The sequence below is a fragment of the Babylonia areolata genome, chromosome 3 (assembly GCF_041734735.1).
Source record: "Babylonia areolata isolate BAREFJ2019XMU chromosome 3, ASM4173473v1, whole genome shotgun sequence".
NCBI lineage: Eukaryota > Metazoa > Mollusca > Gastropoda > Neogastropoda > Buccinidae > Babylonia > Babylonia areolata.
The window spans coordinates 31,122,811-31,147,267 of record NC_134878.1 but is presented as its reverse complement, the minus strand read 5'-3'; the positions used below and the strand labels follow the sequence as shown (position 1 = coordinate 31,147,267).

Here is a 24,457-nt window from a genome sequence, read left to right as displayed (position 1 = left end):
CACCAAGTTCACTAAGAGTGCAACTATTTTAATAGAACTTTTCGTTACATTCCTAACAAGTAGGGTAATAGTCTGGTTTCCTCGAATCATGACGCGTGGCACTGAGGAGAAGAGGAATATATATGGGGGGGGGGGGACGGGGGGTGGTGGCACACAAACAAACAAGAAAAATAAAAGAAACACCCTCAGGCAATACCTGACCACACACACACACACACACACACACACACACACACGTGTGCATGCACAAATGCATGAACGGGACCTGCGCCGAGGACGAAGGGGAGATAAATCAGCCCCTCTCTTGCGCACGTTGTCCGCCCTTTGCCGACAGAGGCACAGGTGTCGGGAACTCCCCGCTGCGATGGATCGTAGAACGGTATATACCCTGCATGCCACGGCGAGAGGAAGTGGGGGGCGTTGGTGGGGATGGGTAGGGGGTGGTGTGGGAGGGGGCACGCAGGAATCTCACGGCCTATAGAGAGTGACAGACTGACAGAGACACGGCAGAAACGGGACGCGGTCCAAGTTTGTGTGTGTGTGTGAAGAACAGAATAACCGTTGAGACGCAAAAGACTGTGTGTGCGTGTGTGTGCGTGTGTGTGTGTGTGTGTGAAGAACAGAATAACCGTTGAGACGCAAAAGACTGTGTGTGTGTGTGTGTGTGTGTGTGTGTGTGTGTGTGTGTGTGTGTGTGTGTGTGTGTAGAGGGGAGAGAGAGAGAGAGAATGAGTGTGAATGTATATTTGAGTCTGAGAAGCGTTTCCACCAAAATGTTTAACTTTCCAACAGAAAACATGAAGAAAAACGTGAATTCAGGAAGAGCTGATCATCCGTTAAGACTTGAGTGGTTTTCATCGATCTGTTTGCGCCTGCATTGTTACTGCAGCTTGTACTTGTCCTTTGTGAAAATAGAACCTCCTTTGTAAGGAGGGGAAAAGGTGGAAAAAGAGTCAGTTTTTGTGGCAAATTCATAACGACCTATGTCCGTGAAAGAAGTTTGAGGGCAGGACATGGCGATAAAATCCCAGACGACAGTTCCAGAGTCAAATCTTTGGAAAGACTTTCTTTTATCCAGTTTTCTTTCATTCCACAATAATCAGAAACGTACGGCAAAATCGTAAAAAAAAAATATCGGTAGGAAAGCACTACGCATTCTTGGCATTCAAAGCAGTATAGCCACTAGAAATCTACATGACACGTCAAAAGTAATCTACCTAGATAACAATCTTTTTGAACGGAATCCATGCATGTAATGAACAGAATAAATGTAGTCATGTACTTGGCAAAGGGGTTCAACTATCAATGTGTATCTATAAATCCATAACTCCGTATTTATGGGTCGTAAAATGCACATATTCGTAGCCAAAAGATCTATCATGAAAACGCGTTTTACATCTGTCCTTTTCGGCGAATTCAAATAGTTTCTGAGCTCGCAAAATGCATCAAATGAGTTTTATGTAGAAATCGGAGTTTGGATCCACCCCACCCCCCATCATCAGAAAACCGTTTTCTGGAAGCGATTGAGAACGGCGTATATGGAATGGACGGGTGTGTGGTCGTTGTTGATTTCTTTTAAATGTATAATGGGAAAAAACAGCAGCTGTAAAGCTGTTGAATAAACACAGAAACTGTGAAAATGAACGAGAAGAATAAAACACAGCGGCTTCTCAAAGAAAACGAAAACTTTATCGAATAATCGTAATACGCACTAACTTTATTCATAAAAAATGAAAAAGTATAAAGAGCCACCCTATCCAGTGTTTTATTGCGGCACTTGCAATCCTGCCTTTGCTTCAAACACTGACTCACACACACACACACACACACACACACACAGTCTCTCTCTCTCTCTCTCTCTCTCTCTCGCACACACACACACACACACACACACACACACGCACATACACATACAGTCTCTCTCTCTCTCTCTCTCTCTCTCTCTCTCTCTCTCTTCAAAACCTGGTTTCTCCCCGTGCATGTCAGTTTTGCGCACATTGTGTGCAGAAAAATAAAATGCATTTTTGTCTTAGCTGCAGTTCGGAGGACGGGGCTGGAGGATGAAAAGCGATCTCAATGTGGTCTTAACGTTGAAGATCGGTTTTTTGAAAGCGTTATTTAATCTGGTTATATTCAGTCGGTACCCATTTAATCTGGTTATATTCAGTCGGTACCCATTTACACTCGACAGAGATTGAAGGGTCATTTATAATTGCACTCGAGGACTAACACCTCATAACGGCATGAAACAATGTCCAGTGGCTGGGTGCTTTTGTTCACGGGGGAATTCAGTGCAAAGTAACAGGTAACAACAGGTCTGCACAGCTTCATGACTGAAAATTCACAAATTAAAGTGATGGTTCTCTCGCAAGAGAAAGAGAGGAAGAGCGAGCGAGCGAGAGAGAGTGGGTTTCAGGTTCAGTAGCTCAAGGAGGCGTCACTGCGTTCGGACAAATCCGTATACGCTACACCACATCTGCCGAGAGTGAGAGAGGAGAGAGAGAGAGAGATGCAGACTGACAGACAGAAAGACAGAGAAGATTGGGGGAAGGCGTTTGGTTGGGGGTTAACCACACTGTTGAAAACATTGACCACGGGACAAGAAACAAGCTCGTAACTTTACTTTCTCTATCAGTTTTCCACTACACGCAGACGCATCACTGCAGCATCCCGCCACTCGTGTTGGGGTGGGTGAGAAGGTGGAGGAGGAGGAGGAAGGGGGAGAGAAAGAGGAGGTGAGTTTCTGTTGACGGAAACTTTCCGACAAAAGAGGGGTTGTTAGCCATCAAGCTCAACAGTAGATTTTGCTCCATGTTGTTAACCCACGCTTTCTCGCAATCTCACGCTTTCTGTCACTGAGCTCACTACATACATATATCGTCAGCTCAGTGGGCGCCTCCTCCACGCTTTCTCTCAAGTTAAGATAAAGCGTGAGAATGCGAGAAAGTGTGGTCGTCCCCCTCCCACGCTTTCTCTCAATATTCCGAGAAAGCGCTGGGGGCTGGGGGAAGGTCTCTCCCTCTCTCTCTCGCCAGTACAATGCTCACATCACACCAGGAAATTTACAAATGACATGCGTGCAGTCAGCGTTTCTGCTGCTGTTGCTCTGTGGTGTGTGTGTGTGTGTTTAATGGGGACGGAAGGAGCTTCATAAGATGAATTCAGGACGTGTGGTGTGCGCATTGCTACTGATGAGAGAGAGAGAGAGAGAGATGTCATGCGATCGATTCTGCACGTGATTTTCGTTAATTTCAACGTGTGCAGTCAGCATTGCTGCTTGTGTGTATGTGTGTGTGTGTGTGTGTGTTTGTGTTTGTATGGAGAGAGCTTCTTGAGATGAAGTCAGCACAAGGTTCTCGTTTATTTCCAGGTGTGTTGTGAGCATTACTACTGATGAGACAGAGACAGACAGACAGAGGGTTTCATAAGAACAATTCAGTATGTGATTTTGCTTTCTTTCAACGTGCAATCAGTACTGCTTAAATGTGTGTGTGTGTGTGTGTGTTCAAGTGAGATAGCGTCTTCAGATGAATTCAGCACGTGATTTTCGTTTATTTCGTGTTGTGCTGTTTCCAGGGCGTCATTCTCGAACACACACACACACACACTGTGCACACACACAATGACAAGACAAACTTTCTTCGTGGCCTGGCCACCAATCGTGATGTCATCCGACGCCAACCCAACACAGCACAGCACAGCACAGAGCAGAGCAGAAAGGGGGTGGGGGGGTGGGGGTGGAAGATTTATGTTCCTTTCAAAACAGCCTGTCAATATTTTCCGCCGCCGCCCGAACGACAGATTTAGGGAAGGACTTAATTCCTTCGTCATGAGGGGCCGACGGGTTTTATATGGCAGCTCCTATCACAATATTGATTGTTGTGGCATCGTAAAACAAGCCGGGATGAGACAGGTTGTTGGGGTGGGAGGGTGGGGGTGTCGGACGGGACTCGGACAGGAAGATGCTGGCCCTTGTCAAAGCTCGGGCAATGAAGTGTTTTCCGCTGCCTGTCTAGCCGTCGTGACAGCAGCAGCTAGCATGAAAGCAAACAAGCACACTGGATACGTCGTCGTCTGAAAAGTTTCCGTCACCCAGTTGAGAGCTGCTTTTTTTTTTTTTTCCCCCTTCATCAGTTAAAACCTTCGAGCGACTCGTATTCATTAATTTGATAATTGCTTGTGTGCCCGTTTTATCATTATTATTATTATTATTAACTTTGTGTGTTATTAAAGTTCAGGCTATGTAAAATCAATTCTGAAATTAAACGAGAGAAGAAGGAGAGAGAGAGAGAGAGAGAGTAGGTGTGTGTGTGTGTGTGTGTGTGTGTGTGTGTGTGTGTGTAAGCGATCGTCTTCAGAGGTCGAACACAAACTTCCTTTCTCGGGTACGCACGCTGAAATAAGAGCAAAGGTGTGTGCAAAGTTCAGCAGCTGAGATCGATACAGCGATTGAGTGTGATAATTATTTCACGTCACGTTAATAAAGAACAACCTCCTTGAATGAGGTCGATCACCTTAGGTTGCAAGTGCAGGCTCATCCAGTAGGTAAAATATACGCGACTATCCAAAGGCAATGGACTAATCCAGAGACTGAAAAGGGAAAAACAATCCTTTGACAGACAGATGGTCAAAGGCCTAAGGTGTGAACTATGCATATGGTTACAATGTGCCTTCTGTTCAAAGTCACAAGGGGGCAAAGGTTGGTATAGTAAAAGAAGCCATTTTAACTTAAATACTCGTTAAAGTAATCAGTAATGATATTCGTTATTCCTACTTGCTGTAGGTAAAAAGTTCTAAGATAAAGATCTCTTAAACTTATATTGTTGGTCATTCTTTCGTTTGCGCTGTGTTTTATACACTGTTTTTATGTGCCTGTTTTTACAGTTTCCCTCCTCCTCACCCCCTACTCCATCACTGTTTCGACACTGCGTAATCACAAATGTATGATATTTCATCATACTGTATTGTATTGTTTCGTTGCGAGGAAATTATGCGAGGTGGATCCAATGACGATGGTTCCAAGAAAATGGGTTTTGAACTGCTTCGTCTACATCTCCAAACCTTCCATCAACTAGGCATCGGTTTTTCAATGACGTTTCCCGGAAAACTGTACAAATCAACCACATTTTTTTCATCCTCCAGTTTCTTTTTTTTTTCTCATTTGAAAACGTGTACGTTCGTTGTTCAAATACTATGGGCTGCATTCACTTTGTTGACCCTGAACTGTCGTGAGAATAATAAACCGCTCGTTCCACGGAGATTTCGGAGAATGTTTTAATTCGGGATGATTCTTGCGCAGCTGGCGCAACTTTGACTTAGAAAGCTAATGCTTCGTTTCTGAAAAAAAAGGAGTCTGATCCAGTGTGCTTCAACCTTTTTTGCACCCCCCTCCCCCCTCCCTCTCTCTTCTTTTTTTTTCTGTTATAGACCTGCATGTACCTTATTGACGTATAGAAGAAAGAGCGAGAGAGAGATTTGCATCTATATATCAAATCATTTGTGTTTGTATATCATCCGTAAGTTTCGCTCACTTCTTCGCTTCTGCTCCATCCCATACCTCTGACCACCAAAGTGAACCCAGATGACTGCACCTTTTAAAGTCATAGCAGACACGTGCGCGCCCGTGAAATGCCAATAAAGTAGGTCCTGCGCGTACATCACGCCTTCCCCACATTGATTCCACAACCTCTGTAGCCGACGGGCGACTGAAGAAGTGAACAGACACAACAGGGGTACAGGCAGCAGGGACACTTATGACACAACAACCGTCAACGATACACTTCATCCACATGGCAACTCCTGGTCACAAACGAAAGAGTTATGTTGGTCGTAAATAAAAGACGGACTGAACAGGCATCCCACGACACATCTCCGTAGGGAAAAGATTGTCCTTGTGACCTTCAGTTGGCTAGGTCGAGCAGTTGGTTCTTAAGCATGTTTTCTTCTTTTTTCTTTTTTTCTCTGAGCTACTTCTGATTAGCTTGTTATGCTGGCAAGGTAGTTTACTTCAATTTAACGAAGCAGGTACGTAGGTGGATGCACGTGTATCCTGTTATTCTGGTTTTATGCCGACAGCCGCCTTCAATGATATGACCGACGGGACTGACCACCGATTCAACCTGAAGGATGGGACAGGGCAATGTGCAACAGAAACAAATATTCTTTTCAGAGTCAGTTTTCCCATATCCCACCCCTTCCCCATCCTTGTGTCACAGCTCTAGGGATCGAAGATGTCAATCCTTCAATCTTACCTTAAAAAGGCATCAACAATACAATCGAAATTAATACTGATGATGATGATGATGATGATGATGATCGTGATGTCGATGACAAGAACAATGACGACTAAGAATGAATCAGGGGTGGTGATGGTAATGGTGATAGTGATGGTGATGACGATAGTGAGACGTTCTTATGACAATGAATCCAAAGAAAACAAAACAGCAACGTCCAAAACATACAAAACTCCAAAACGGTTCAAAAGAACGAACATCATACATATATTTACCGTGTAAGCGACTCTGTCTCTTGGCCCGAATCTGCATGTAACTCTGCAAAAAAACAAGACAGTGTGAAAAAAGAAGAAGAAGAAAGAAATCAGTAACGTAATGTTGACTGGAGAGAAAAAGAAAGGGTGTCAAGGAATGAAGTAAGGAAGAGAAAGAGACAGAGAGAAAGAGAGAGAGAAAATAAAAGAGAAGAAACCTGAACAATAGTTTCCATTCAAGCCCCCCCTCATCCCCCCCCACCACACACACACACACACACACACCCTTCCCTGTACCCAATCCTGTACACTCATCCCCGATCCGGTGTCACTCACGCCTCCCCGCCGAACCCATTTACGACGGTCTTCAGTTGCGTGCAATTTGTCCACTTGCCAATAAGGCGACACGGGGTAAAGGAGGAGGTAGTGGCAAGCTACCCGGGTGGCCTCCGCACCTTGGCGAAACACCTCCCTTTAAGTCAGGTGTGCGCTCGTAAACAGGCTTCCAGTAACCTGGCACCAGGGCGCTCAAGGATGCGGCCAGGGGATAAGGAGGGGGTGGGGGAGACAGGAGACCCCCTGTGGGGGAGGACGGGAGAGGGTAGGGACGACCGCAAACCTGAAGAAGAAGAGGAAGAAGAAGAAGAGACAAAACAAAACAAGGACTTGGGAGGGGTGGTGGCACCTTGCCGGCGTGTGAACGCAGGGTGGAAGAGCCTTTTACGTCCTCCCGAGTTGTCTTTCCGGAACACTGGGGTCCATTGCCCCATCAAGTGGAATAAACCCCATCCCTCCCTATAAACCCATCGTGCTGGGCCTGTCTCGGCAGAGCTGAAGTGGGCAGTGGAGGGGAGGAAGAGGAAGAGTCTTGTCACCCACGAGGACAGCACTAACTTCTCCCGTTCTGTCGGAGAGCTCGTCGCCCCCTCGGCGACTGTGGCGGATGACGAACGCCTCTGACTGTTCATTGCCTCATGAATATGCAAGTTTAACGATGTTCTGTGGCGCAGTAATTACCCTGATGCGCGAATGCCGAAGGCTTCTAATGTGCATACATCTATGCCCTTTTCCCCCTATTGGATCAACTAAACTGCTTCTCTCTCTCTCTCTCTCTCTCTCTCTCTCTCTCTCTCTCGCACCCCCGTCCCAAGCCCTGCCTTTACTTCCCGTTCCTCCCCACCACCCCCCTTGGACCTCATTGCCAAAACGATTCTCACACCTCACCCTTCCAACACAGCAATATCCAGTGATTTGTAAAACCTCAAGGCTCATTTCGTCTTGCTAAAATACCAAAAGACTATAAAATGACAAACTTCTTTCCCCTTCAGTTGTCAGTTGTTTTTTTTGGTTTTTTTGTCAGAAAATAAGTCTTAAAGTATATGTAAAGGGTGTGCATTTTATTCTAAAACAAAATGATTTAAAAAAATTTACAACAAAACCCACACATTGTCCACAAACCCAAAGATTTATTTCAATGGCTTGGAAAAGCAAAAAATATCCTGCATGATTTTGGAAACAGATGTTTTTCATCAAATACTTTCAAACGATGCATGAATGATACATTCGCAGGTCGTTAGTATTCTGTCTCAATTTTAAGTCTAAAAATTGTTCTGCCGCAATATGAGCACAATCCACTGTAATTGGTGGATTGTACTTATAAACCATGCACATGGTATCAGCAATAAAAAAAAGGAAAAAGGAAACAAAAAAGAGCAAATTGTTGTTGTTTTTTTACAGATACATTTGATCACATCAGCGCAAGTACTTGAATTATGAAGGTATCGACGTAAATCGTCGTACTTTATCTGCATAGCAAGAGTCTTTCTGTTTGCGTTGGTACTCTTGCACTTTGCATAGTTTTTATCATTTTCCCTTTCCCATGATATTTCAGGAAAAAAAAACTGAAATGGAAGAAATATTCAATGTGTTGCAACAATGTTAATCTCTCTCTCTCTCTCCCTCTACCCCTACTCTCTCTCTCTCTCTTCTCACACACACACACACACACACACACACACACACACACACACACACTGTGCTGGCCTGGGGCTGTCACCATTGTTGAAGGTGGAACACTACGGGTGTCTCGTTTGCGCGAAAGCCCGATCCGCTGTAACTAATATCCACCGATACTGGCTCAGATTATTACCGGTATGAAGATCGTGTCAGCACCTTCTATGACAGGGATGTGGGAAAGAAAAGAATGGGTGACTTGCAAAGGGTGGTGAGCGGGGATGGGAGGGTGTGTGTGTGTGGGGGGGGGGGGGGGGGGGCTGCAAGGGAAAAGGTGTGGGAATTCACAAAATATTTTGCTGACACCCTTTAAGTTTAAGGGACCTCCGTTTTTCATTCTTTCCCATTCCCTCCGAATATAAAACGTTTCTGTTGTGACTGGTTTATTAAAATTGGTTCATGTCAGCATATCGTTCAATGGTAAGGCACACACAGGCGTGTGGGGGGGTCTGAGCGGGGAAGGTAACTTTCTTTATTATCATATTTATCTGCAGATTGATATCTATCTGTCTGTCTATCTCTGTCCCTCCACCAACCTGTTCATTCAGGTGGTGAGGTGGTTTGTTTGTCCCTTCCTCTTCGCTTGTATACTTGTGGCCAAAGATGAGAATGGTAGTGATCGGATAGGAGTGTTCCTACACACACACACACACACACACACACACACACACACACACACACACACTCACACACATACACTATCTCTCTCTCTGCGTCTCACACACAGAGATATACACACACAAACACACACACAAACACACACACACACTCTCTCTCTCTCCCTCTCTCTCATTTAAATCTCGCAAACGACAGCCACTGTAGCAGGCAATATTATCTGCACTCTTTGCCTTTTCGTACTAAAGCCACCCTACACTCATCTTAGAATTTTCCCTTGTAAAAAATCAGTCTACAAAGAGTGCTGGCTTTAAAAGACAGGCAAAGCATGAAAGTCGCAGATAAAAACGTTTAGCTTTTGTTAACAAGTTACTCCTGACAAGGGAACGTAGTGTCGTTATTTTGTCCGGGAAACTTATATGTATATGGTGCACCTGGTTTCAAAGTGACTCTTACGGGAATGTCTAAAGCTACATCATCAGCGCACCGATGGAAAGAAACATTAACAACAACAAAAGAAACATACACGCACGCAAGCACACATATACACACTCTCTCTCTCTCTCTCTCTCTCTCTCTCTCTCTCTCACTCCATGTGGAGTTTTGACCTAGAGGTAACACGCCCGCCAGGGAAGCGAGAGAATCTGAGCGCACTGGTTCGAATCCCACACTCGTCAGTATTTTCTCTCCTTCCACTGGACCTTGAGTTGTGGTCTGGGTGCCAGTCATTCGGATGCATTCAACATAAGAGAATTTCATGGATATTCTTGAACAAGATTAAATCCACCCTCAGCACCTTCAGGGTAGCATCCTACTGGCAACTTATGTTTCTCTGTTGTCGCCTTTCCAATGTTTTTCCCCAAACCGACTGGACGATGTCTACAATAATAACGGAACGTTATCAGTACATACATGTATGTCTCTGAAAGTTCTAAACGGTATTTTTTCTTCCACAAAAAACTTTGCGCTTGATACCTCTACAGAACTGACATTTATCACTCGCTTCAAATATATGTTTCCATCACTGAATATCTATTCATATATCCACATGCTGTTTTGAATTTGACAATACTCGCATAATTTGCGTCCGAACTTTTAGATATTTTGCAGACTTGTTGATGATACCCTAAGGTTACTGTGTGAAAATGTTCAATGAATTCGGTTTCTCTATCACTGAGAAAATACTTGTCAAAAAGCGGTTCACTTTTTTTTTGGACACCCGATATATTCACATATATATCTAGAGAGAGATGTGTGTGTGTGTGTGTGTGTGTGTGTGTGTGTGTGTGTGTGTGTGTGTGTGTGTAATCTGTTCTACTACAAAGAAAATAATGCGATGTATTCATTTGACTAAAATCACGCGCACAGTAAGATAACAACACGAATGTCAGTGATAGAACCCAAATTGTTACAAAACGTGACTCACTTCAAAACGAGCTCTGGCGGCGGCTTCCGGTGATGGGGAGTCCTTCCCCTTTCTTCCCGAAGGTGATGGTAAGGTCTGCAACATTCAAAAAAAAAAAATGTTTAATCACTGAGAGACGATGCGAGGCAGGGCAGTGAGATTACCGTATGTGCCCCTGGGGTGATTGAAACATCCCCACACATGCATCTTTCACACACATCATACAACAAACAAAACGTCATATCGAAAGCTAAACTGTTTCTCTTTCTTGTCAATTATTTATTGATTTGCTTGTTAAGTTACCACTTCATCTTCTACAATGCGAAGCCGTGTCCTTTCCGATAACGGTATTGCGTTCTGGGACACTTTTGGTTTACTAAAATATATTTGGTTTACTTATTTATTCATCTATCGGTGATGTGATGTCCTTTCTGACACTAGCGAGAGCAGTGTTGTGGTCTCAAACGCACAATACCAGTCTTTTTCTATTATTCTGAAATGTATTTGGTATATTTACTTTTATCTATTTGTTCACTTTATATATCTGTTAAATCATTTATGTGTCACCTCATGCTCTACAGGCAATGTCATGACCAAAAACATAGGACATCAGTCTTTTTTGTCTAATTATACTTGTCAGAGAACATCAACCTAGCAAATATATCATTGAATGAGATCCGGGTTTTGCTTTTTATTTTCAAGAAAGGTAGGGGGCGGGGGAGAGGGGTGATGGCAAAGACTTTCTGGAAACAGAAAGACTTACCAGCAGGCGCTCAGACAAACACATGGATGGATGGATGGATGGATGGGTGGGTGGAAAGAGAGACAAATACATTCAAACAATACAGGCACACGTCGATTTTTACACACTTTATTGAAGACATAGTCCAAGGCATCATGTGGCCTGGGGTGCGAAAGGAAAAAGAATAAAGAACAAAAGGGCCAAAAGGAATCTAATCTATATTCTAAAAACAATAACATTAAAAAAAAGCTTCTTGAGCAAGGAAACTGACGATGTGAAGTCGAAGGGTGAATGGAGAGGGGAAGGAGAATACTTTCTTTCTTTTTTTTTTCTTTTTTTTTCCAGTTTTCCAGTGGTGAGGAAAGAAATCTCCCGAAGCTGACATCAGACGACTTCATTTCTCAGACAATCTAATTTCTCCCTCTGACTGAAAACATTTCTCTCCCTGCTTGACGCTGGAGGGGTGGCTGGGCAGACAAAAACACGCCCTTGCAACCAGAGAAGATGGCGCTCCGCTTGAGACGGGAACAACAGCTTTTGTTGTAGTTGTGCCAGCTACCGTCTTGTCTCTATCCTGAAACCTGGCCCAGGCGTGTAATCATCTCTGTTCCGACAAGTAGTGGACAGGGGGTGGGGAGGAGGGCGGAGGTGAGGAGGCGTGGGAGGTTGAAGGTGGTGTGTGTGTGTGGGGGGGGGGGGGGAGTTAGGAGGGGACGTGGATGGAGTTGAAGTCGTTCTTGAAAGCAATCTTGAGTCGAAGTTGGGGGTAGAGAGGGGGGGGGTATGAGTGCGGGGTGGACGGGGTCTGGAAACAAGACAACAGGGAGTAATGTTTGCTCACATCATTCTCTGCGGGTTTGTCTCTTCGACACCATTCAGTACTTCTTTACAAACACGTGTCATAATCTTCAAATGAGACGAACTTACTCTGGTTATATTTTCTGGCAATAAATAATAATTCATATTTCTCGAAAAGAAAAATACAATCGAAGCTAGAATATTCAATTTGTGTCAAGAGAATGACTGGTCGTGCATCCACAAAAAGATACAGGATCCATGAAAGAGTATATATTCCTTCTTGTCCTTTCCCCAATCACAGGATGAAAATAAGAATGAATAATGGAAACACATACCACAGTCCTGATCAAAAGATCGAAAACAGCAACAACTACAACGACGATAGTTTACCCTATTCTCAGTCGCTGAAAGTGTGTGACTCCAACAGAGAGAATCTGCTGAATTGTTCTGACGAAAAGGCAGTCAAGACCGTTTCAGTATGATCTATCGTTTCAGAAGCATAACTGAATCATAATCATCACATGTTAGCTTTAAGGACGAAAAACCATAACACCGTGAACGTCAACAATAAATTCTAGCTCCCCCTCAGTTGTCTTTTCCTCCAAGACGTAGAGACCTCTGTATTGCAATTTTCGCGACCAGAGTAAAACTACACTCTGTGGAGGAGACCGTGTGCGGTTTCAGTGTCAATTACGCTCGCTCTCACCTCCTGTCTCCGCCAAAAGTCCAACAAAGCAGTTCTCTACATAACACGACCCGGGTCAAGGGAAACGTATTCGAACTGCCCCCACCAGACTGTCCCCCCCCCCACAGGTTTTGATAATACCCTAGATTTATACCACCTTCACATTCCTTCCTCTCGGAGTGGGCATGTGTTTCTGTGTTGTTTGCTCTTTTATCTTCAGTCACTGTCTCTTCATCCTTGTCAAGACAGGACCTGCATCTCCGTAACACCAAGTGCATCGTCAAATACAAGTCATACCTCATGAACACGAAGCGAGTTTCGGAAGTCCTGACTCCTCCTCCAATAGCCTAAAATTCGCCAGTTTTACATTATGTTTGGGGCTTTCAATATCCCCCCCCCCCCCCCCCCCCCGACACCGCCCCCACCCAACCTTCGAGAAGATCAGGTGTGTTCCTTTCTTTCATTCCCATAGCACTGAAATTTCGAATTTGACATATTCCTCTACGTCACCCCACGAAAAAGCTGGGAACACATTAACTTCTTTCACAAGCAGCGAGCCTGGATTATGCATGGGGACGATGTGCACGATTGGACATGCAGCCCATTGACAATTTATCAGCAAAATTAGCCGTTTCCCATTGTAATATATAGAGGTTTATTACAACCAAACAGACCCCACAAGATAGTAAACTGGAAACAAAAAAACACACATCGAGCCCAAACTAATTAATGAATGGGGGATACAATGAATTAAAGAAGACTATGAACTGCTAATGAAACTATCTGTTCGTATGGCTACACGGTTCTTTTGAATATGTTTCAATCTGACACGGCCTTCGTAATCATCTAGGCTGTAAACTGCACGATTTACTTCCTCTGTCTTTCTTTCTTTCTTTCTTTCCTCCCCCTCCCCCCCACCCCCCACCCCCGAGTCCACGGGGTGAAACGTACTAGTAATGCTTTAAACTCCATGGCAGGTCAAAATCAGAAGGGGGTTGGGGGGGGGGGACGTGTCCGTTACCCCCAATCCCCAATCCTCGCTCCAAATCCCATCACCAGTGCTGTCGAGCTTCCCTCTTCTCCCAGCCCGCAACCCTAGCCGCCTGATGACGGAACACATCCCTTTTGCAGCTGCCTGGTGGCCGGTGTCTCAAAGTGCGGGGCTTGTCGGAACAAATCGCCGTACAAGCTCCGGCTTAGGCCACTGTCAGGCGGCCATTAATTACCCCATCAGCACCCGGGACAACCACCGGGTGGCCAATAAACCTTCCCGGGTATTTCTGCGGGGGCTGTAATCAGCGTCCGTACCCTGGCCGGACCTATCATGGCACGCCTACCCCTCTGGTTCTGACTACCTGACTGGCTGGCTGCTTCTGTCTCTGTCTCTCTCTCTCTTCCGTCTCCTCCATCTCCTGTCAGCCTTGCCATGACAGTAAATTCAAGAGGTAAACAGACAGAAAAAAAATGAAGCGGTACGTGTACTGCGATCAGTTTTCCACTTAAGCACTGACGAATGGGGAGGGGGAGGGGGATAGATCATGCCATTCTCATGGGCGGGGCGGGGCTAGAAGCAATGGTATGGAGGAAGGCAGGAACGGGGAGGTCGGTTAGTTCCTGTCAGGCTAAAGCCTTGACGCGAACCGTCTCACGGCCTGTTGCCTGAAGGCGTGTGAAGGTTGTTAGTGATCTGTGACAACCGCGATAGCCGAATGGTTATGGCATTGGATTTCAATCTCTAGGTTCGGTTTGGTCTGTAGTTCCGATCTCGCCTCGGCCTGGTGAGTTAAGGCTGGGGATTTCTGCAGTCTCATGGGTGCGTTATTGCCTTAACCCTACGTTTGTGTACACACCATAAGAAGATCGAATGCGCGCAGCAAAGATCCTCCCCCCCCCCCCGCGCGCGCGCGCGCGCGCGCGTGTGTGTGTGTGTGTATACGCTCTTGCATGTGCGAATGTGTGATCACGCACTGGAGTATACGTGTGTATGTGTATACATGGGCGAGGCCGAGTCACGAACATCTTTGTGTCAGCGATAGCTTTCTTCAGAAAGAGGAGGGAAAGTGCGTGTGTGTGTGTGGAGATATACAGACAGATGTTGAAAGATAGAGATACAGAGAAAGGGGTGGGGGGAGAGACGGGGAGACAGAGATAGAAGATGTTTCAATGCTTTAGCAAAGGCACAGCGCTATGCGCAACGTTTTATTCCTGTATATGCACTTTCATCGCACTGTCATGGAAACAAACGACCGCAGGGCGAGAGACTAGACTCCACGCTTTGGAACACGGGGAGGCGCGCACCACATAAACGGGTTCACCCTGAGTCATACAGGTAAACCTCGAGACCGACACCCAGTGATACAACCCCTTTTGTGATACAATCCACCAGTCTCCCCTCCTTTGACAGACATATCCCTGTGACAGTCTGGCACTGACGATACCCCCAGCATATTGTGTCGGTTGACAGGGGGCGGGTGGGGTGGGACGGGGATAGGGTTCTTGCCAGGCGAGGTGGAAGGGTAGGGGGACAGATCTTTGCCTGTCCAAGAGGGGAGGGGAGGGGTGGCAGAGGGTGTGAGCATGAGGGTAACAGGCTGGTAGGGGGGTATGTGTGGAAGGGGTGTGGGGTGGGGGAGGAGGGGGGGAATTAGTCCTTGTCAGGCTCAAACGGTTGCGATTTGCATTTTCAGACATTCGGCTGCGGATGTCAGCGTGGATTACGTTTTGATTTGGCCACGCTGTATGGGGTATGAATATGTTGTTGTGGGTAATGAGGTTGCTGTGGGTTAGGAGCTCCGACACAAAAGTCTATGTCCACACACATGTGCGTGAGCAAACATGGATGCGTGCGTGCGTGTGTGTGTGTGTGTGTGTGTGTGTGTGTGTGTGTGTGTGTGTGTGTGTGGTGGATTGTATCACAAAGGGGGTTGTATCACTGGGTGTCGGTCTCGAGGTAATATCACACACACACACACACACACACACACACAAATATATATATATATATATATATATAGCAAATTAGGTCTTCACGCTAACGGTTTGCTGTTATGTTTCTTGTTTAGTGTGTATGCGTGTGAAAATGATTTCTTCTCTTCTTCTTTTTTTTTTTAAACAAAGAGTAAGACAAGAACTTGTATGGAGAAGATGGAATGAAACAAACACGTACATAAATGCGATCGCAATGTACGAATGTCTACTATGCAAACGCGTAAGCTCATATCTAACACACGTATGAGTGTGTTTCGGGAATGGAACGTGTCGCTTTTCTTTCTACCCCTCACACTCCCCCGCCCCCAAAACTCCACCACTACCTTTTACCCTTCAGACACAATTCAGACGGTGTAGGTAGTTACTAGATCGGGTTAAGCCTGAACAACACAATACGTACAGCAGTGACACGAGGAAGAAGCGAAAGGACCAGACCAGACCTAGACAGACAAGACACTCCCCAGGATACAGTCCACCCACAACATCCTCTCCCCCCTCCCTCTCCCGCCCCTTGACAGACCACTGTGACAGGTCTGGCACCGAAGACGCTCCAACGTATTGTTCGTTTGACAGAGGGGTTAATTCTTGCCAACCCAGGCGGAAGGGGGTGGTGTGGGGGGTGGGGGGTGGGGGGGGAGATCCTACTAGCCTTGGGAAGGGAAGAGAGGGGAAGGTGGGGGTATAGTCTGGCAGACAAACGGTTGAGGGGGAACGGGGGAGTAAGGATTAGTTTGCTGCCCCCCCTCCTCCGCCCCCCCGGCCCCCCTCCCCCGCCCCTCCCCCGGTTTGCCTGGAGGTGGCCGTACTGCTGATTGTTGTTGTGGATGTTTGACGCTGTTCTGGCACGGTCGGGCAAGAAAAGAGGGCAGAAGTATATCGCACTGTGTTGCATTATCACTCTTCGTCACAACAGATTTGTCAGTGAAATCCGGACTGCTTTTTCTCCCCTTTTTTTCTGTCTGCAATTTTCTGTTGCTATCCAAATGAATTTTTCTGCAGAATTTTGCAGGGGATCGGGGATAATCCTTTTGTTGCAAAAATCTGTGGCTATCCTTTTGTTCTTTTACATGCGCTAAGTGCATGCTGATCCGATGGCAGGAGAAGATCCGAAACGAAGATCTGTGGGAGCAAGCGGGACAGGAACCAGTGGCCAAGCAGATACTGCGGAGGAAGTGGGGCTGGATCGGACACACCCTGAGGAAGCCAGTGTCCAGTATCACACGCCAAGCCCTGACCTGGAACCCGCAGGGAAAGAGGAAGAGAGGCCGGCCTCGCAACAGCTGGAGGCGAGATACCGAGGCAGAGCTGAAGCAGCAAGGGACCAACTGGACTGGAATGGCCAGAACAGCCCAGAACAGAGTGTGATGGCGAGGGGTCGTCGATGGCCTACGTTTCACCAGGAGCGATGGGCATAACTAATGAATAAAAAGTGCATGCTGAACATGGGACCTCAATCTATCGTCTCACTCGAGAGGCCAGCATCTGATGTTGATGACGGTGTGGAACCACTACGCAATTTCAATTAGGTGGTAACCCACTCGCAATATATCTCAAAACGGAGGTGACACCGAAATTGGCCAGTGTCAGATCTGACCTCAATCGGTTCAGAAATGTGGACATGCACAGAGGTCGGGTACAGACAGGCACACACATGTATATAAAGCGAATGCGTGAGAAATATACAAACAAATAATTTGCAAGGCCAGATATAAAGAGGTAGAGAGGAGTGAGGAAAGATTTTATATCAATATTCACTTTAATCTTTTCAAGAGAAACATTAATGTTTAGGTTATGGTAAGAAAAAAAGAAAGAAAGAAAACAAAGAAAACATAGCAATGACAAGAATATTACAATTAAAAGATGTTAACTTTTTAGGTACCATTGGAAGAGTAATACTTTCATTACAATCTAGTAAATAAGTAACTGAACCAAGAATTACTTACCTTTCCTCCAGAATTCCCAGCTTCCGAGATTTTCCGTTCTCTGAAAAAAATAAAAATAATCAAAATTATTCACTGATCGAGACCGAGAGAGATAGAGACAGACAGACAGACAGACTGACTGACTGACAGAAAGACGATAGACAGACAGACAGGCAGATAGGCAGACAGTCAGACGAACAGACAGATTAAAGGTTACAATAATGTAGCGTGTAGTGTAAACTTAGAAAGAAAAAAAAAGGATTGAAAAAGAAAACAACACAAGATTCAAAAGAAATTTCCAAATATTTGCTGAAATGCTTGTCTCTCATTTCCAGAATGTTGTCAATCATGTTTTCAAATTTTGGTGGTGGTTTTGTGTGTGTGTGTGTGTTTTGTGTGTGTGTGTGGGGGGGTGGGGGGTTGTTTGTTTTTTGTTGTTTTTTGGTGTTTTTTGTTGTTGTTGTTTTGTTTTGTTTTTGTTTTTGTTTTGTTTTTTTTTTTGGGGGGGGGTTGTTTGTTTGTTTCTTGTTTTTTGTTTTGTTTGTTGTTGTTTTTTGTTTTTTTATTTGTTTTTGTTTTGTTTTGTTTTTTTTGGGTTTTGTTGTTTTTTTTGCTTTGTTGTTGTTTTTTGTTTTGCTTAATATCAATGAATATTTTTTTTTATGAATAGACGTAAATAAAACTGAACAAGAAAATATAACACAGCTGTATCACACACCGCTGCCTCAATTCCCTGACCTGCAGAGATTTTCCATGTCGTCGTTCATAATACCCCCAGCTGCTCTTAACTGCTCAGCAACAGCAAAATACAAAAATTAGTCAATATGCATTGTTGACAGCCTTGCTAATATCAGGTCTGTGCAGATAATCAATACATCAAAATCGACACATAACCAACACAAAACTTCCTCTCAGCTGAATACGAAAGAACTCGAGCGTAAAAGCGCAATAAAACTTTCAGGTCAATATACCCAGCTCTGGCGGTGGTGGCTTCGGTTTTAATTTTCCCATTCCTGTCTGCCTGTGGTGAGTGTGTGTCTTCAGTGTCGGAAGAATCATGAGGTCTGTAGTTGTCGTTGGAAGGACGTGCGTGGAGACTGCCCTTTCCTCTAAAAAGAAGTATGGGGGAAATAGTGTTGAGTAGTATGGCTGACACCGGGGAAGTAGTGTGGAGTAGTATGGCTGACACCGGGGAAGTAGTGTGGAGTAGTATGGCTGACACCGGGGAAGTAGTGTGGAGTAGTATGGCTGACACCGGGGAAGTAGTGTGGAGTAGTATGGCTGACACCGGGGAAGTAGTGTGGAGTAGTATGGCTGACACCGGGAAGAAGTAGTGTTGAGTAGTATGGCTGACACCGGGAAAGTAGTGTGGAGTAGTATGGCTGACACCGGGAAAGTAGTGTGGAGTAGTATGGCTGACACCGGGAAGAAGTAGTGTTGAGTAGTATGGCTGACACCGGGAAAGTAGTGTTGAGTAGTATGGCTGACACCGGGGAAGTAGTGTGGAGTAGTATGTGAGTAGTATGGCTGACACCGGGAAGAAGTAGTGTTGAGTAGTATAGCTGACAACGGGAAGAAGTAGTGTTGAGTAGTATGGCTGACACCGGGAAAGTAGTGTGGAGTAGTATGGCTGACACCGGGGAAGTAGTGTTGAGTAGTATGGCTGACACCGGAAAGAAGTAGTGTGGAGTAGTATGGCTGACACCGGGGAAGTAGTGTGGAGTAGTATGCTTGACGTCCTTATGGTCATGTCTGTTCACAGCTTAGGTCTTGGTTCGGTGAAGGTTGTGTTGTTCCAGGGAGGGGGTCCTGGACGTCTATCCGAGTGGGAGATCCAAGACGGAGCACAAATAAGGGGCTGGAAGGGCGATCGTTCAGTCTGTCTCCGCGACTGAGCATGCAGCATTGCTTGTCGCCTTGCGTGTGTTCAGTCACAACAGCTGACAGCTACATACTGGTAATTTTGAGACTGAGACAGGGTTACCCCTCTGGGTGTGGTTTTGTGTGAGACGATGCAGCTCTCTCTCTCTCTCTCTCAAACATATAATAAATAGATGAATAAATAAATGAACAGTGACAAAATAGATTGATACTATAGAATGAATGATATCTAATGGCTTTATAAAATGGAGTTTCATTGAACGTATCGATCTATTTTAGGAATACAAAGATAATAAAGATGAGTCACTGAGTGTGTGTGTGTGTGTACGCGCGCGTGCATGTGTGTGTGTGTGTGTGTGTGTACGCGCGCGTGCATGTGTGTGTGTGTGTGTGTGTGCGCGCGCGCGCGTGTGTGTGTGCGTGTGTGCGTGCGTGCGTGCTGGTTATTCAACCAACATAGAATATTTTCTTCTATTGATACATTTCTCACAAACTGATATCACAAGCTTTAAATAATACACCACGCCACACCACATCACATTTCACTGGTTTCGAGACGACCGAACAGAGTTAAGCCACAAGCCCCGGTCTGAACCTGCTCTTTGTTAATATTGATCATTATTAATATTCGTGTGACAGCTTTTTCCTTGGTCACACGACGCGACGCGTTAGTTAGGCAGCCGCTGCAAGAAAAAACCTGCTTGCACGACTGAGCGCTCTGTGTGTGTGTGTGTGTGTGTGTGTGTGTGTGTGTGTGTGTGTGTGTGTGCGTGTATGTGCGTGTTGTGTGTGTGTGTGTGTGTCCATCTGTCTTCACTTATGTCCAAATTCTCTCTCTCTCTCTCTCTCTCTCTCTCTCTCTCTCTCTCTCTCTCTCGTGTTTAGCTACAGTTCAAACCTACCTTCCTTGCTCTTCCCATATCTCTTGTTTCACGGAAGTTCCTTTTTTTCTGCCCCCACCCCTCCTCCGCCCCCGATCTCTCTCTCTCTCTCTCTCTCTCTCTCTCTCTCTCTCTCTCTCTCTCTCTCTCTCTCTCTCTCGTGTTTAACTAAAGTTCAAACCCACCTTTCTTGCTCTTCCCATATCTCTTGTTTCACAGATATCCCTCCCCTTCTCTGTCTCTGCCTCCCAATATCCCCCTTCTCTTGCTAGCTCCAGCTCTCTCTCTCTCTCTCTCTCTCTCTCTCTCTTTCACACACACACACACACACACACACACACACACACACACACACACACACACACTCACACACATCACCTCCCTTTTTTAAAAAAGAAAAAAAAGAAATAAAACCCCTACAACAGCACTGCTCCCAGCGCCCTTCCTTTCAGGACGCCTCGGAGCCGGAGCTGAAGTGATTATGGCTGTCAGGCCGGAGCCATACATACAGCGCTAACAAGACAAGGGCCCCAGCCCCAAACTGCTCTCTCCCTCTGCCGCTGAGATCATCTCCTCCAGGCAGATTAGTAGAGCCGTAACCAGAAATTAGTGGTCATTTCTCACGATCACACCGCACTAACCCAGTTACGGCTAATCCACTCTCGCGCACGGGCAACCCGCCCTGCTAAGGGGTTAAAAAGGGGAGGAAGGAGGAGGAGAGAGCGGGTTGTGGGTGGGTGGGTGGATGGGTGGGGAGGCTGACAGCCCGGGTTGAGGTTGATGGGACAAATGAAGCAGCTTTCTTGCGCGCGAGAGAGGGGGGCGGGTGGGGGGGCAAAAACCCAAATTTGGTTACTCTTTCATTTCCTAAATGGATGCCGACACGGGAGTAGCGAGGACCAGTCGAGGGCAGTGTACGAGGGGAGGAGAGGTGGTGAGGTGGGTGAGAGGGTGTGGGGGTGGATATGGTGTGTTCGCTGCCGCCACCCGGAGAGCAATTACCGGGTTGTGCCTGACCTAAATTGTCTCCCGATCCCGCACAACTGCCACTATCATTCACCGCTCCATCTTGATTTGGCCTGCCCGTGGTGTTAGCCAACAATGCCCCCCCACCACCCTCCCCTCCCAACCATCTTCTTCCACAAACTCTTCGCCATCTTCTGCCAGGCTGAGCATGCAAACAAGCAAGCAAGCGAGCGATCGAGGGAGGCTAGGCTGGGGCGTGCATTTCCTTGGGAGCGTGTTTCATTGTCTTTTACTCCATAAGGGTTGGTTACTGTTGTTCTGTCCCTGTAGTTTCCTTCGGGTGGGGTGGGGCAGGGGATTCATGGCGGCACTGACTATTGATGGAAGAATACTCGATGGTAGCCATGAACCGGTTCTGGTGTGCTGGGGTAAAACTGCGACAATATCACACACACACACACACACACACACACGAAGGCAACGCAACGCATACAGTGACGTATCGCAGCAATATGATCAGGGGGCAGATAACCATGTTCATTTCAAGACTTGCTTGGTAAATAAACTTTAACAATGCTTTTCCACTGGCGTTGCTGACCCACAGTGGGCCCACTGGACGCTGTACAGAGCAGTGCAGGACCACTCAAGCCAGGACATGACGATATCCGGCCCACAGCTCTCTGGGTGAAACAGGATTATCATGACTAATTCCTCCGTTGGAATGGGGTGCCAACACCTACATAAAACCTTCTTCATTGGGCGTAGGATCAGGAAACACAGTGCTCCAAGTTATCAGTGACTGGCGTGGTATACTGATAGGTTTGTCACCATCAGAATCTTACTTAACTGATTGAATTCTCGTCCCGGGCAAGCAGAAGACCCTGAGGCCAGAGTCTCCACTGCCAACGGACTCTCGGCTATCACCGGGAATCAGAACGTGAATGGCGTTGGTCTAGCATTTGTCATCGATACAATAGCCCCGTGCCGATCTTGCACCGCAAGAAGCCGGCACTCGGGATGCACGCCTATCAATCACGCTAACCCTGTTTGCTGTGCGTGATAAAGCGGCCAGGGGCCGAGTAATACGGCAGTGATCAGACCCAAGACTTCACACCCTGCCTGACAATGGACGAGGACCGTTAGGGCAGCGATCTTATCTCCGGGACTCTGGAGTAGGGGGGCCCAGTCGCGCGCAAGGGGACGGTTGTCTCGAATATTGTCCTCCCCCCACCCTCCACCACCTCCTTCTCCCCGTGGAGTCCTCCTTGCTAATCGTAGTGAGGGAGGGACTGATAACGGCGCTAGGCTCATCATCAGGGATCCTCTCTACGCCTGGCCGAACAAAAGGACAGCTCCCTGGCCGGGGACCATCGTCAGGCAAGCTGTTGTGCCAGCAGTCGACTGCCGGGCGCAGGCCGCTCAGCAGATGGCCGGGATTCCGATAACAATGTGTGCTAAATTCAATCACCATCGCTCTGCCGACTGCCCACTTCTCTTCATTTTAGCGCAGCCCCCGTGCTAAACGAGAAAGCAATCTCCCCGCGCGGGGCTCGCGAAGTAATGAAAGATATCTGTCACTGTATTTGCGGCTGAATTAGGCGAAGTGGCAGCCGCGTCGCGAGGGATATCTGTCACGCTGTTTGCAGACGATCCCCAGTTTTAGCACCTTTTCTGGCACCGGGTCTTGGAGAGTCAACAGTGGGTTGTTCCACTCATAAATCCGGTCAACAGATGGTCATTATTACCACTAACCCCGAACCCCTCTGCTCGGAGAACTGGTCTCCAGGATGGGCTAATAAAAATTTCAAGATCGCTCTCTGCCCTCAACTTTGCTGTCAGCATTTATCAGTATGGATACTGATATTTGGTGGGTTGAACTTGATGTTGTCACGTTTTCCTGACTGTATAACAAATGAATAAATAAATAATTAAATAAATAAATAAACACGACGAGAAGAGCAGGAAGCACTGTTCATGAGGAGATGAAGATGCCAACATAAAGAAAAAGACGATAGGAAAAAAGGAAATAAAGATATTTAAAAACAACAAGATCAGACAAGCTGTGATAGGCAGTTCACGTACAGGAAGCAGCATGTGTGTAGAGACTGCTGTGACTGTTCACAGTCATCTACTAAAGTCCAGAGTCTTTTGTTTTACACAAACGCTGGCAACCAAACTAGTCCACTGCTTACAAGTCACAGTTTGTTGAAGGCAGTCGGGTTCGCAACCAGGTGTCCGTGTGTTCAGCTCTCAATCCGTTTCTTTTTCCTCGCTGTTATTTCCTTGGAAGCAAGTCCAGAAACAAAATTATTCAGTTTACTGCCAACTATTTTGCTGCAATTACCCTGTGTGCTTTTGGTTAGTTTTTTTTATTTTTCCCCTGTCTTTTGGGTGGACTCTCTCTCTCTCTCTCTCTCTCTCTCTCTCTCTATCTATCTATCTATCTCTCTCTCTCTCAAGTAAAATATAGGGTTGTATCATTTAGAGTCCAAGCAAAATGATAATCTATACTCTCTGTTATTGTTGACAATGTTAGGAGTCTGTTGATTTATGAACATTAAGTCATCTGGAATCTAGAATCTCTCTCCCCTGTCTCTCTGGCACACACACACACACACACACACACACACACATACACACATACAAACACACACACACACACGCTCTCCCTCTCCCCCCTCTCTCTCTCTCTGTCGCTCTCCCTCCCTCTCTCTCTCCCTCTCTCTCTATCTCTCTCCCCCTCTCTATCTCTCTCCCCCTCTCTATCTCTATCTCTCCTTCTCTCTCCCTTTCTCTCCCCCTCTCTCTCTCTATCTCTCCTTCTCTCTCCCTTTCTCTTCCTCTCTCCCTCTCTATCTCTCCTCTCCCCTCTCTCTCCCCACTCTCTCTCTCTCTCTCCCTCTCTCTCTCTCTCCCTCTCTCTCTCCCTCTCTCTCTCTCTATCTCTCCTTCTCTCTCCCTCTCTCTCTCCCTTTCTCTCCCCCCTCTCTCTCTCTCTCTCTCTCTCTCCCCCTCTCTCTATCTCTCTCTCCCTCTATCTCTCTCTCTCTCCCTCTCTCTCTCCCTCTACCTCT

General features: G+C 46.3%; 1 protein-coding gene across 1 annotated transcript in view; it reads right to left on the bottom strand.

Moving 5' to 3' along the window:
* Window positions 1–24,457, bottom strand: part of LOC143280545 (E3 ubiquitin-protein ligase Rnf220-like) — a 78,662-nt gene that overhangs the window by 11,204 nt on the left and 43,001 nt on the right. The window contains exons 3-5 of the mRNA XM_076585235.1: window positions 17,677–17,716; window positions 10,542–10,616; window positions 6,509–6,551 (exon numbers count right to left, since the gene is read on the bottom strand). Coding sequence (XP_076441350.1) covers window positions 6,509–6,551; window positions 10,542–10,616; window positions 17,677–17,716 — 158 coding nt within the window. The remainder of the gene's footprint in view (window positions 1–6,508; window positions 6,552–10,541; window positions 10,617–17,676; window positions 17,717–24,457) is intronic.